Here is a 15164-nt window from a genome sequence, read left to right as displayed (position 1 = left end):
GTTGTAATTAAATGACCCCTCCAAGATCACTGCAGATGGTGACTGCAGCCATGAAATTAAAAGACGCTTACTCCTTGGAAGGAAAGTTATGACCAACCTAGATAGCATATTCAAAAGCAGAGACATTACTTTGCCAACAAAGGTCCGTCTAGTCAAGGCTATGGTTTTTCCAGTGGTCATGTATGGATGTGAGAGTTGGACTGTGAAGAAAGCTGAGAGCCAAAGAATTGATGCTTTTGAACTGTGGTGTTGGAGAAGACTCTTGAGAGTCCCTTGGACTGCAAGGAGATCCAACCAGTCTGTTCTGAAGGAGATCAGCCCTGGGATTTCTTTGGAAGGAATGATGCTAAAGCTGAAACTCCAATACTTTGGCCACCTCATGTGAAGAGTTGACTCATTGGAAAAGACTCTGATGCTGGGAGGGATTGGGGGCAGGGGGAGAAGGGGACGACAGAGGATGAGATGGCTGGATGGCATCACTGACTCGATGGACGTGAGTCTGAGTGAACTCCGGGAGTTGGTGATGGACGGGGAGGCCTGGCGTGCTGCAATTCATGGGGTTGCAAAGAGTCGGACACGACTGAGTGACTGAACTGAACTGAACTGAACTGAATGGTGCAACTAAGGCCTGGTGCAGCCAAGTAAAAAAAAAAAATGTAAAGGAACCCTCCTAGGGAATTCCCTGGCGGTTCGGTGGTGAGGACTTGGCCCTTTCACAACGGGGTTTGAACCCTGGCCAGGAACTAGGATCCCAGGCTCAGAGGAGGGAGGGAACTTTGTGAGTATCGGGAGCACGTGATGTCAGGGTAAGACAATGGTAATTCACAGGGCTTTGCAGTTTCTCCCTAACTCACTGTCTTGGTGTACAGAGCCTGAGACTCATTCTCTGCCCTTTTCTCTGTCTAGATTGGTGCCCTTTCTCTTATCCATTCAAGCCTGTCCCATTCATCCACTCATTCACTCAATCATTTATTAATTTAAAAGCAGCTGTTGAGGACTTACATTACGTCAGGCACTGGGTATAAGAAAAACATCCTTCCAGTACTCGCTGCAGAGTGATCCTAGAAAACAACTAACATCAGTGAATGTCTCACTGCCCTGTCTTCACTTTCCCAACCAATTCTACCCTTTATCAGCTACCCAGATACAGTGCATTCTTCAGTTCAGTTCAGTACAGTTCAGTCGCTCAGTCGTGTCCGACTCTTTGTGACCCCATGAATCGCAGCACGCCAGGCCTCCCTGTCCATCACCAACTCCCAGAGTTCACTCAAACTCATGTCCATCGAGTCAGTGATGCCATCCAGCCATCTCGTCCTCTGTCGTCCCCTTCTCCTGCCCCCAATCCCTCCCAGCATCTTACCCCTTAGTAAAACCTGTAGTGAAGCACATTGACTCTTTTTCTTTTTTAATTTTGGAATTTTAAAATCTTTTTTTTTTTAGACCAAAACAAACAAAATGCAGTTCACCCATTTCTCCCACCCCTCAACCCCACCTCTAACAACCATCAATTTGTTCTCTGTATCTACGAAGTTCATCGTTAACACCCTGGCTATGTGAGGTCTACAGCTTTATTCTTCAGGCAGAAAGTGGAACTCTCAATTCACCGGCTCTTTCAAAGAACTGAGTTGGGCAGCAAGGAAAACAGGTGTCTCTTCCTTGGTAATCTTAATGGCTGCAGTAATTCAGGACTAGACTGTTTTATCATTTCCCTCCCACTGTCTTAAAACCCAGCCTACTCCAAGCATGCATCCTGAAACCAGTTTTACTTTGTGCTGGTGTCTGGGAGAGGGATATCCACTAAGGAGAAGTTAGCATAGGGACTGGAGGACACAATTGTGCCAGCAAATATATTGAGATACATAACTTGAGAGTGACTCCAGACTGGTCCAAAACACCAAGAAATTTCTTCATTCAACCACCAGTCAGTAAAAGGAATTGTGGAGACGTTCTCTTGCAAAATCTTCTTTAGCGGCATTTTCTCCCCATGGAAAAGAAATGCAAAAAAGCAAAATGGCTGTGTGGGGAGGCCTTACAAATAGCTGTGAAAAGAAGAGAAGCAAAAAGCAAAGGAGAAAAGGAAAGATATAAACATCTGAATGCAGAGTTCCAAAGAATAGCAAGAAGAGATAAGAAAGCCTTCTTCAGCGATCAATGCAAAGAAATAGAGGAAAACAACAGAATGGGAAAGACTAGGGATCTCTTCAAGAAAATTAGAGATACCAAAGGAACATTTCATGCAAAGATGGGCTCGATAAAGGACAGAAATGGTATGGACCTAACAGAAGCAGAAGATATTAAGAAGAGATGGCAAGAATACACAGAAGAGCTGTACAAAAAAGATCTTCATGACCAAGATAATCACGATGGTGTGATCACTGACCTAGAGCCAGACATCCTGGAATGTGAAGTCAAGTGGGCCTTAGAAAGCATCACTACCAACAAAGCTAGTGGAGGTGATAGAATTCCAGTTGAGCTATTCCAAATCTTGAAAGATGATGCTGTGAAAGTGCTGCACTCAATATGCCAGCAAATTTGGAAAACTCAGCAGTGGCCACAGGACTGGAAAAAGTCAGTTTTCATTCCAATCCCAAAGAAAGGCAATGCCAAAGAATGCTCAAACTACCGCACAATTGCACTCATCTCACACACTAGTCAAGTAATGCTCAAAATTCTCCAAGCCAGGCTTCAGCAATATGTGAACCGTGAACTTGCTGATTTTCAAGCTGGTTTTAGAAAAGGCAGAGGAACCAGAGATCAAATTGCCAACATCTGCTGGATCATGGAAAAAGCAAGAGAGTTCCAGAAAAACATCTATTTCTGCTTTATTGACTATGCCAAAGACTTTGAGTGGATCACAATAAACTGTGGAAAATTCTGAAAGAGATGGGAATACCAGACCACCTGATCTGCCTCTTGAGAAACCTGTATGCAGGTCAGGAAGCAATAGTTAGAACTGGACATGGAACAACAGACTGGTTCCAAATAGGACAAGGAGTACATCAAGGCTGTATATTGTCATCCTGTTTATTTAACTTATATGCAGAGTACATCATGAGAAATGCTGGACTGGAAGAAGCACAAGCTGGAATCAAGATTGCCGGGAGAAATATCAATAACCTCAGATATGCAGATGACACCACCCTTATGGCAGAAAGTGAAGAGGAACTAAAAAGCCTCTTGATGAAAGTGAAAGTGGAGAGTGAAAAAGTTGGCTTAAAGCTCAACGTTCAGAAAATGAAGATCATGGCATCTGGTCCCATCACTTCATGGGAAATAGATGGGGAAACAGTGGAAACAGTGTCAGACTTTATTTTCTTGAGGAGGGCTCCAAAATCACTGCAGATGGTGACTGCAGCCATGAAATTAAAAGACACTTACTCCTTGGAAGGAAAGTTATGACCAACCTAGATAGCATATTCAAAAGCAGAGGCATTACTTTGCCAACAAAGGTCCGTCTAGTCAAGACTTTGGTTTTTCCTGTAGCCATGTATGGATGTGAGAGTTGGACTGTGAAGAAGGCTGAGCGCCGAAGAATTGATGCTTTTGAAGTGTGGTGTTGGAGAAGACTCTTGAGAGTCCCTCGGACTGCAAGGAGATCCAACCAGTCCATTGTGAAGGAGGTCAGCCCTGGGATTTCTTTGGAAGGACTGATGCTAAAGCTGAAACTCCAGTACTGTGGCCACCTCATGCGAAGAGTTGACTCATTGGAAAAGACTCTGATGCTGGGAGGGATTGGGGGCAGGAGAAGAAGGGGACGACAGAGGATGAGATGGCTGGATGGCATCACCGACTCGATGGACGTGAGTCTGAGTGAACTCCAGGAGTTGGTGATGGACAGGGAGGCCTGGCGTGCTGCAATTCATGGGGTTGCAAAGAGTCGTACTAAGCGACTGATCTGATCTGATCTGATGTAGGGAGACAGTCACAGCAATTCACTTGTATGGTCAGTTTTCTAAATGCTGTTTTGGGGCAATGTTCACACGAAAGCAGTCCACATACCAGCTACCATCCTGAGTTACCCCATTTTTTTTAACACTATTATAATATGAGGTATTATTACATCCACTTAAAAATGAAAAAACTGAGTTGCAGAGAAGGTACATAACCAAAGTCACACAGCCAGTAAATAGTGGAGTCAGGATTCAGACAGCTCAGAATGACTCCAAAGCTATGCCCTTCATCACGAAATGGACTGTCACTGAGACTGGAACCTTCTGATTCAGTTCCCTTTCTTCTGTGCCAAGGTTCATTGAAAAAGTTTTCTAATCCAGTCTAGCGGTAATTTCCAAAACTCAGAAAAACAACATAATTAACTTAAAAATAGGTTTTAAATGTCTTTAATGCTTGCACTTGAGAAATCTCATACTAATTAGAATAGGTAGAAACAGAAGACTCTTGAGAGTGTTTTAAGATCAATTTGAGAGAATTTTCAAGAGCTTTGGAGGCCGACAGCATAGGCTCCTTTGTTTCAGTTTTCAATTTTTATTGTGAAAATTAAAACCGCTTCTAAGGAAAGTATATAACATGTATATGTATGTATGCATGCTCAGTCGCTTCAGTTCAACTGTTTGTGACCCTATAAACTGTAGCCCGCCAGGCTCCCCTGTCCATGGGATTCTTCATGTAAGAATACTAGAGTGGGTTGCCATGCCCTCCTCTAGGGGATCTTCCTGACCCAGGGATTGAACCTGAGCCTCCTGCACTGGCAGGTGGGTTCTCTACCCACTGAGCCACCTGAGAAATGCAAGTATATGTATAGTGCTGATTAAATACAAAACACCAGTCCCGGGTCACCCTTCCCGGTTATACAGTATCTGCTCCCGGTTACGTGCACATTTCTGCAGTGTGCACACATGACCTTTTCCTGGATAGTATCAGGACTGTTTCCTACTTGTTACTCTTGATTAGAATCAGAATCATTTTAGCAATACGTGGAAGAACAAATAGAGAAGGAGAAAACAATTCTTGTGATAATAGAGAAAGAACTGGAAGAAGGGAAAAAAGGAGATGATTCAACAGGATGAATGGATGATTGGATAGGTGGATATTTATGAGGAAGCTATTTTCTAAGGAGGCCTGAATGAATGGAGCTAAAAAGGAAAAAAAAAATGTAGAAAAAGAACAGGAAGAAAGAGTGGGCTGGAGTCGGGGGTAGTTAGACAGCCCTCCAAGTTTGAGAGCTGTGGGTTCTAACAGCTGGTGGTTGAGCTGCTCCTGGGGCGAGTAGGGGAGGGAAGGAGGGGAAGGGTGGCCTGAGTGTGAGGGGAGAATGCATGGAGACTACAGACATGGGAAGACAACCCTTAGTTGTCTGAGAGTGTGAGGCTCACTCAGTGCTAAATAGAAAGACCGATGCCCGGGCATTATTTTGTTACTGGTATATTGGAGTGTTTCCTTGTTCATTTTGTTTAGTACCATAATACAAAAAGGGCCATAAATGCATTTATTTATTTTATTTATGACTACGGTTTACGTCACTCTTTTTTTTTTTCTTCCCAGGAGCCTTGCAAACAACAATCTCCAGACTCTCCCAAAAGATATTTTCAAAGGCCTGGATTCTTTAACAAATGTGTAAGAGGACCTAAGAAATCACTGATTAGTTAATTAATTTGCAGTAGTTAACAAAGATGTCTGGTGTTGATTATTAAAATTTTTAATTGGCTTTAAATTAAATGAGAAATTTAAAATTTTAATTTGTCTTAAATTTTGAATTTAGTTGGACTACTGTTTGAGTCTCCTAGGGTTTCCTCCGCTATAGTTTGAAAACATAACCGTAAGCTTTCCTTTGATAAAGTGTGTGTCTTTATGGGAGGGACTGATGACAAGGGACTTTGGGGGGAGACGGGGAAGAGGAGAGCTAGATAGAAACTTCAAGAAGCCTTTTTTTTTTTCTCACGGGGTTCAGGAAATGGGGCTACAAAGGAAAAACACAAAGAAGTCTGGGTAACTGACAGAAAAAAGATGAAAGGTTACACCCATGGGTTGGTCAGTCAACAGAGAAACGGAGCAGGAAGTGGGGGAAGGGAGGAAAGTTTGCCTTTTCTGTCATTAGACTGAACAACAACCCTAGGCTTAATCCCCAGGAATTTGGCTTAAGCCCCAGGAAGGGAATGAACTTAATTATTTTTGACCCTTTTTCAAACAAAAGAGCTTTCAAACTTTGACTTTTAAGCCTCAGAGTGAAAGATCTTTGTAAGGAATTTGTATATTTTGCAGTAAGCAAAGCAAGTAATGTATGCCTAACCGTCTCAAAAGCAATTTAGCTTCAATAAGTGCCTTCCAAAACATTAGAAAGGTATTTAAATGCCGCAAGGTAGAACATAGGAACAAACAAAAGACGTGTGAAAACAAGAGTTCATATTTATCAGGTCCTTTGCTATAGAATATATATTCAAAACAACTTTTCTCCAACAAAATTTGAGTCAAGTATTCTCTCCTAAACCCAGTATTTAACATCAAATCAGCTAGCTAGTGAAGAACTTTCTTTGTTCCTTGTAGTACTCCCCCAGCCCCTCCTCCATGTCTATTACCCCAATTCCTAAAAGATGGTTTATTTCCAAGAGAGTGTCAGAATCAGGACACTTCCAGAGTCTTGGACAGACCACAGTTATCCACTCTGGTTTACAATAGATCAGAAAAGTTGACACTCATTATTTCTGGGTCAGAGTAGTCTTGGGATATGAAGTCAGTCCTGCGAATGTCTTGCAAGTTAGATAACTCCATGGCAGACTTGGGGATATAGCTTATTTGGAGACCCTCTGGCCCAACCTTATGTCAGTCTAAACCCCACTCTAGCAAAAGAAAAATCACTTGAAATGGGCTCAGTTTCTCCAAGGAATCTTATCATGGGTTTGGCCTACCTTGATATGCCCAAATCAAGAATTATTTAAGAAGTGCAAGGATCCACGCCAATATGCCTTTTAGTAGATTTCTTGGTTTTCTTTATTCCTTAAAACACATTTTTAAGTGCTCCAACACAAAAATTATTCTTGTGCTGTGTGAAAAGTAGACAATACCTATCTTAGGAATTCTATGTGACAGAGACGAGTTTTAGGAAAGAGATTGGGTTTCTGAACAGAAACAATGCAAATAAACAGAACTGATGAGTTGGGATCATATGTGGAAATTTAAACTATTTGTGCTGTGCAGTTTATTACGGGCATGAGCTATTGTGTGTCTGCATTAACTCGGCTGTATCTAAGTCATTTCCTATTAAAATTGAATTTGAAGACCATGGAATAGGATCAGGATTAATTACATCTGTGAGGAAGAAGAAAAGCAAATAGCTCACTTGATTTAATTAAATATAGTCCAACAGTCACTACATTCTGTGTTTTAGAACCTGTGTTGCCCAGTATGGTGGCTGCACACTTAAAATGTGATCCTAGTGTGACTGAGGAACTGAATTTTAAATTTTACTTAGTTTAAAAAAATAAAATAAAATAAAAAACTAAATTTAAGAACTGATTTTTCTGTTCAATTATTGGAAAACTTTTAAGTATGCTTGGAACAATTTGGGTGTATGAATCTTTTTTTTTTCAACTGTGAATTTTATTAAATCTAAACACAAATCAGGAACTTCTGCTGAAATTTTATTATCCAAATTGAGATATACTGTAAGCATAAAATACACATTAGACTCCACAGAGACTTAATATAGAAAAAGCATGCAAAATATCTCATAAGTAATTTTTATATTACTATATGTCAAAATGATAAAATTCTGTATTGGGTTACATAACATATGATATTAAAAATAATTTCATCTGTTTCTTTTTAATTTTTTAATGTGTCCTTAGAAAATTTTTAAACTACAGATGTGGTTCACATTGTATTCCTATAGACAGCACAGCTCTAGACTGAACTACCTTTGAATCCAAGAGGGAGTAAGTTATGAGGTTCCATTGACTGGAGTGGCTTGCAAGGGTGCACTGTGGTCCTCTCTGAGCCCAAAGTGAATGATCAGACAGGTTCAAGGTAGATTATGAGGCATGATATAAAACCAGGTGAGAGCATCCTGCTCACATAATTGCTATGGTAAGAGTCATGCCTGTGAAGGAAGGACCCTTGTATATCAAAAGCAGCTGAAGTTTGTCTTTCAGTGACCTGAGAGGTAATTCATTTAATTGTGACTGTAAACTGAAGTGGCTGGTGGAATGGCTAAGCCACACCAATGCAACTGTCGAAGACATCTATTGTGAAGGCCCTCCAGAATACAAGAAGCGCAAAATCAATAGTCTTTCCTCCAAGGATTTTGATTGCATCATTACAGGTAATGTATTCCAAATTATTCCATCTTGTAAAATTAAGGGTTACATTTTTTTTTTACATATGCAGGAACTGATATTTTTTATACATTAAAAACCAACTGAGCAATTTAAAGATACTATGAACCATTAAAACTTCATGTGTTTAAAAGCAAAGTAAAATTGCCATTTCACTGTTTCTCTAGAATAAAAGTATTTCTTATGGACATTTGAGATCTAGCCAACGAATGAGGCATTAGCACAGCTACTAATCATCATTTTCAATTTTTACAGAGTTTGCAAAGTCTCAAGACCTGCCTTATCAATCACTGTCCATAGACACTTTTTCTTATATGAACGATGAGTATGTCGTCATCGCTCAGCCTTTTACTGGAAAGTGCATTTTCCTTGAATGGGACCATGTAGAAAAGACCTTCCGGAATTATGACAACATCACAGGTATGAAAAGGCTGATTGTATTTTGAATGGAAAGTTAAACTGCTTGGGTCAAGGGCAAAAGGAAAAGATGAGTGGTATCAGGGAATGCTTTGGGCAGGTTTGTGGTTTAGTCACTAAATCGTGTCCAGCCCCTGCAACCCCATGGACTGTAGCCCACCAGGCTCCTCTGTCCATAGGATTTTCCAAGCAAGAATACTGGTGTGTGTTGCCGTTTCCTTCTGCAGGAGATCTTCCCGATCCAGGGATCAATCCTGTGTCTCCAGAACGTTAGGCAGTTCTCTACCAGTTACCAGGTTTAGAATCATTTGAATCCTAAATCTACCATTTGAGATTGTTCCCTAAAGCTTAATTTCCTCAGTTGTAAAATGGTAATACTAATACTTAACTTGCAGGGCTGTTATAAAATAACGAGAGCATATGTTCAGGAAACTTAGCATAGGACCTATCTTAGTAAATATGCAATAAAAGTGGGTTATTTTTCTTGAAAGAAAAAGTACTGGATTAAGAATTATGAGTTCTATCTAGGTTCTGCCACAAACAAACTAGTTAAGCCACACTCTCACTAGGTCCATTTTTTAACCACAGAATGAGTTTATTTTAGACTGATGAAATCTCAAACTTTATTGCAAAAACATTACTTCTGTAAAATGTTCATGTATGACTTGAGACATAAGTGTTTTATCGTCCAGTAAATTTGGGACCCATATCTCCCTCTTGGAGATTCATAATAACACACGTTAGAGGCTCTGAGAAATCCTGCAGTGAGGACATAAACCTCTTTCTAATATTTTTTTGCATTTAATTTAATGATGGAAATCTTTTTTTTTTTTTCCATGAAAACTTTTACTTAGGTCACCTCTTAAGTTTCTTCCTCATTTCAACAACTTTTAAGTGTTTAAGTCATAAATTAGAACATGAGGCTCCCTCTGAAACCACCTTCACATCAGCATTAGCTTCTAACACCCTTAAACTTGCTTCTGAGAGCACTCCCACATCCCCATAGAAGGTTTCCACTTGACAGGGCCGGGGTAGTTATAACTAGATTTTGTTGGCAGTCATCAACCCTATTGCTCAAAGGATCAGGACAGGTTTGGGTCTTGCCTAAGACTGAGGTGCCCAGATAACTGAATCCCCTCCAAACTGAGACCCTCCTAGAGTCCTCTTTCCTTCTCAAGGAGGAAGGCTATGCTTCCCTTTCTCCTGAAGCCCCCTCAGTTCTCCAGTGGATTGCAGCAGGGCTTTGTGCAATCTAAACCAGCTTCTTACATGTGTGCTGCTGCTGCTGCTAAGTCGATTCAGTTGTGTCCGACTCTGTGCGACCCCATAGACAGCAGCCCACCAGACTCCCCCCGTCCCTGGGATTCTCCAGGCAAGAACACTGGAGTGGGTTGCCATTTCCTTCTCCAATGCATGAAAGTGAAAAGTGAAAGTGAAGTTGCTCAGTCGTGTCCGACTCCTAGCGACCCCGTGGACTGCAGCCTACCAGGCTCCTCCGTCCATGGGATTTTCCAGGCAAGAGTACTGGAGTGGGGTGCCATTGCCTTCTCCAACATGTGTACAGTCTCTCAATTGCTATGAATGAATCTTTAGATAAGCACTTGAAAGAAAAATGAGTCATATATTTGCAGACTTCCAGATGACATCATCTAGTCCAGGATGATGAATATATGTCATATATGCAGTCACTATCCCCTCCCTCACCCCATACAGACATTGTTAATCTAGCATGATGTTCTTTCTTGCAGAGGATAGAATCCTTCTTAATACAGTTCTCCAGGGAGTTCCAATCAGTCAGTCGACATTGGTACATGATTGAAAACTAGTAGCCATCTCTAAGGAAAAGGCGATGGCACCCCATCCCATGGACGGAGGAGCCTGGTAGGCTGCAGTCCATGGGGTCGCTAAGAGTTGGACACGACTGAGTGAATTCACTTTCACTTTTCACTTTCATGCATTGGAGAAGGAAATGGCAACCCACTCCAGTGTTCTTGCCTGGAGAATCCCAGGGACGGGGGAGCCTGGTGGGCTGCTGTCTATGGGGTCGCACAGAGTCGGACACGACTGAAGCGACTTGGCAGCAGCAGCAGCAGCAGCCATCTCTAATCTAGTTCCAACTTTCATTGTATAGAAGGGAAAACTGAATCCCAGAGAAGAGATTTTCTAAAGGTCACAGAATCAGCTGAGTCTTGAAAAGGGTCATAAATAGAATAATTTTGCCTATGCATGCAGCCAAAAGAGTTGATGCGGAACTTATTACCTCAAAGCCCTTAGAGCAGCAGTTAGAAAAAGCCTGGGGCTAGATCTGCCTTGCTCTCTTTGGGCTTCCAAGAACCAACCTCCCTCTAGAAGATCAGAATCTATTGATAACTTAAACTCTTAACAAAGGATACTGAGCTAGGCTTCTGACAGACCCCCATGTAGTTTTCTGAGATTTCCCAAAGTAACTTTCAGGAGCATCGCCCATGACTGTACCCCTCTTTCACTTTTCTTAAGGATTTTTCTTCTTTCTCTTCTGCCACTAGTGACCTAAAGCTTCAGAAAAATCCCAAGTGACACCCATCTTTTCTTAGGGGAAAGTTAATCGATTCTAGAGCCAGAAGCCATTCATTACAGAGAACACAGCAATTGAAGATAGCCATGAGCTGCCCAGGCCACTGCTCAAGACTTGGCCTTGAGGTTGTCCTAGAACCTTGTGGAATCCAAACCCAAGGTGGAAGCCCCAGTACAGCTAACTCCTCACCCTTGGTTAAGTTAAAAGCATAGGGACACTGGTAGCCTTGGGCTCGAATCCCAACTCTGCCTTCTAGCAGCATCGAACCTCTCTGACTTTCAGCCTGCTCACCTGCAAAAGGAAGGGTAATAATAATATTTATCTTTTAAGATTGGTGGGAAATTTAGTTCGATGATCTGGCAAAGCATAAAGTAGGTGCTTTATGGCAGTTTCCACTAGAATTACTATGACTAACTCATGTTACGTCAGGGAAAGCAATGATCCTTTTCTATAAGAAGTGAGAGGAGAGGGAGCTCCCTGACAGTCCAGTAGTTAGTACTCACTGCTTTCCCTGTTCAATCCCTGGTTGAGGGAACTTAGATTCATGTGTGGCTTGGCCAAAAAAAAAAAAAAAAGACAAAGAAGAGGGACTTCACTGGGCGTCTTCCCTGGCAGTTCAGTGGTTAAGACTCCGCACTTACAATGAATGGGGCACAGGTTCAACCCCTGGTGGGGGAACTAAGCTCCCACATGCCACGTGGTGCAGCCAAAATTTTTCTTTTAAAAATTAAAGACAATGAAGAAGAAGAAGTGAGAGGGAAAACTCAGGCTTTAGCCATGTGTCCTGAATGTCTAGTACACATTGGATGTGACAAGACAACTCTGTTGTTGGTAACAAGGCCCCATGAGGCAAAAAGGCACCGTCTTGTTGCCACTGGATCTGATTAAAAAACTGACTTTGCCTAAACAACCATAGAAATCTCTTATTTCAGGCTGAAACAAGGTTTTGGTGGCAGCTGCATGGTCTCAGCCTGTGTATTAACAGCTCTAAAAGAGGACGGCCATCCTCCTAATCTCTCATTTGTCTTTCCCAGGCACGTCCACGGTAGTGTGCAAGCCTATAGTCATTGAAACTCAGCTCTATGTCATTGTGGCCCAGCTGTTTGGCGGCTCTCACATCTATAAGAGAGACAGCTTTGCAAATAAATTCATAAAAATCCAGGATATTGAAATCCTCAAAATCCGAAAACCCAATGACATTGAAACATTCAAGATTGAAAACAACTGGTACTTCGTTGTGGCTGACAGTTCAAAAGCTGGTTTCACTACCATTTATAAATGGAACGGAAATGGATTCTACTCCCATCAATCTTTACATGCATGGTACAGGGATACTGATGTGGAATATCTAGAAATAGCCAGAACACCTCAGACTCTCAGAACGCCTCATTTAATACTGTCCAGTAGTTCCCAGCGTCCTGTCATTTATCAGTGGAACAAAGCAATACAATTATTCACTAACCAAACTGACATCCCTAACATGGAGGATGTATATGCCGTTAAGCACTTCTCAGTGAAAGGCGATGTGTACATTTGCTTGACAAGATTCATTGGTGATTCCAAAGTAATGAAATGGGGAGGCTCCTCATTTCAGGATATTCAGAGGATGCCATCACGAGGATCCATGGTGTTCCAGCCTCTTCAGATAAATAACTATCAATATGCAATTCTTGGAAGTGATTATTCCTTTACTCAAGTGTATAACTGGGATGCAGAGAAAGCCAAATTTGTGAAATTTCAGGAATTAAATGTTCAGGCACCAAGATCATTCACGCATGTGTCCATTAATAAACGCAATTTTCTTTTTGCTTCCAGTTTTAAGGGAAACACACAGATTTACAAACATGTCATAGTTGACTTAAGCGCATGACACACCAAATTCTGTGGCTGCCATCAGTAACTTTCTACAGTACATGATCCGGATGAACTCAAATGCATGATGACTCTTCTTTTCACACTTGCAAATGAATGCCTTTCACACATTGAGACTGCTAGAACCAAGCACTGCCCGTATCTCCATCCTTACCTGTCCAGTCCAGTGGTGTGGGAAGTTACCTTTTATAAGACAAAACTGAATTGTGTAACTGTTCTTTGCAGTGAAGATGTGTAAATAAGCGTTTAATGGTATCTGTTACTCCAAAAAGAAATATGAATATGTACTTTTCCATTTATTTATTCATGTGTTCAGAAACAACTGCCAAATAAAATGTTTACATTTTCTTTCATATCCCAAAGGTAATTATTTACAGGAGTTATTTTATTCTTGGTGATAGTATATTGAGTAAAGAGTTTTATATAGTGGGGTTATATTTGGATTGAGAATTTATATAGTAAATAATGATTGAAGATGAACATTCATATTGATTGCCTATCATTTATTATCAGGTTGATCAGCTGAGTTTGAACATTCAAACGTGTTTCTAAAGCGCATGGCTTTGGGGAACACTTTGGGGTGAAATAGTGACCAATGGAAGAAGAGTAGACAAATTTGCCTGTTACAAGATGGCTAATTAGACAGTTAGGCCCATCCTTTCCTATCTGATAGCTCCAGCTAAAAACATCATTTGGAGAATTTATAGAAGCTAAATTCAAGATTTTGGATTTTTAAAACCTTCTTCAGGGACTTCTAAATGTCTGACTCTCGAATCACCTGACAGCTGACAGAGATTGTAACTACAGCACTTGCATCAGATGTATCTGCTACAAAGGCCTCAATCTGACCAAGGATGCTTTGCTTCTAGACGTTAGTTCTGACCCGTTACTGACATCCTGCTGAGTGCCCACAAGGCTCAGATCCGACTTTCTAAATTCCTGCTCCTGGATCACATGGTATGTTAGCACTTAGCACGATGCCTTTGATAGAGTACGTTCTCAAAAACTACTTTTGAAGATGCACATGTTATAAACTTAATAACAAACTTCACAAGGCCCTTTGGTCTAATCAGTCATATTTACTGAGTACCTACATGGGGTGTCTTTTCTGTGGTTTGGGGAGGAAAACTGAGGAATAGAGCATAGTCCTTGACCTGTGGGGCCTTAGAAGACTAACAGGGTGATTAGGACACAAAAAACTACAGAATAAGCTGTGAGTGCCAAATATCACCTAAACATTCTGATTTTAAGTATCATAGGAGTGTCCAAGATGAGTTCCTGGAAGAAGTGGTCCTTGTGCAAACATAAAGGGAATAGATGATTTCAAAAGGGAGTCGGGGCAGAGGAGATATTCTTGGCATGATTTGGTTCTGTGTGCTGCCTTCATGGAGGGGATCAGAGCTTCCTCTGGCTTATTGTTCCTCAGATTCTTTTGCTGAATGACTAGAGGGGCAGGTGGGACAGACAGCAACTCTGGCAGCATGTATCTGGCAAACTTGAGGCATTAAAGGTACACATAATAGTTACATAGTCTCTGGGAAGCAACACCTTGGGGAGTTATGCATAGGAACCAGATTCCTTTACCACATGGGGAAGATATCAACTCTGACATCAGGGTTACGGGGGGACGAGAAGAAGACTCACCCACTCCCAATCCCGCACATAGGGAGATCTGGCCTTCGAATGTCTGACTTTCTTTGTTCCTTTGTCCGATAAGCAGCACATGTATGTTAGGGGGGGCTTCCCTGGTGGTGCTAGTAGTAAAGAACATGCCTGTCAGTGCAGGAGACTTAAGACTCACAGGTTCGATCCCTGAGTCAGGAAGATTCTCTGGATGAGGGCATGCCAACCCACTCCAGTATTCTTGCCTAGAGAATCCCATGGATACAGGAGCCTGGCAGGCTACAGCCCATGGTGTTGCTAAGAGTTGGACACAACTGAAGCAACTTAGCATGCACCTCTATTAGAGAACACCTGCTTGGTACAGATTGGGTTTAAGTCCTGTCCTATCATGTACTGGCTTTGTCCACAGGCAA

General features: G+C 41.6%; 1 protein-coding gene across 3 annotated transcripts in view; it reads left to right on the top strand.

Moving 5' to 3' along the window:
• Window positions 1–14206, top strand: part of LGI1 (leucine rich glioma inactivated 1) — a 41257-nt gene extending 27051 nt beyond the window's left edge. For all 3 annotated transcript variants that reach the window (XM_027529271.1, XM_027529272.1, XM_027529273.1), the window contains 4 exons: window positions 5500–5571; window positions 8103–8272; window positions 8541–8705; window positions 12291–14206. In XM_027529271.1, the coding sequence (XP_027385072.1) occupies window positions 5500–5571; window positions 8103–8272; window positions 8541–8705; window positions 12291–13126 (1243 nt within the window). In that variant the 3' untranslated portion in view covers window positions 13127–14206. The remainder of the gene's footprint in view (window positions 1–5499; window positions 5572–8102; window positions 8273–8540; window positions 8706–12290) is intronic.
• The last annotated feature ends 958 nt before the right edge of the window (window positions 14207–15164 follow it).

This window comes from Bos indicus x Bos taurus, chromosome 26, assembly GCF_003369695.1.
Source record: "Bos indicus x Bos taurus breed Angus x Brahman F1 hybrid chromosome 26, Bos_hybrid_MaternalHap_v2.0, whole genome shotgun sequence".
In the NCBI taxonomy this organism is placed as follows: domain Eukaryota; kingdom Metazoa; phylum Chordata; class Mammalia; order Artiodactyla; family Bovidae; genus Bos; species Bos indicus x Bos taurus.
Note: the sequence above shows the minus strand (reverse complement) of the source record. Positions and strands in the feature narration are given on the sequence as shown.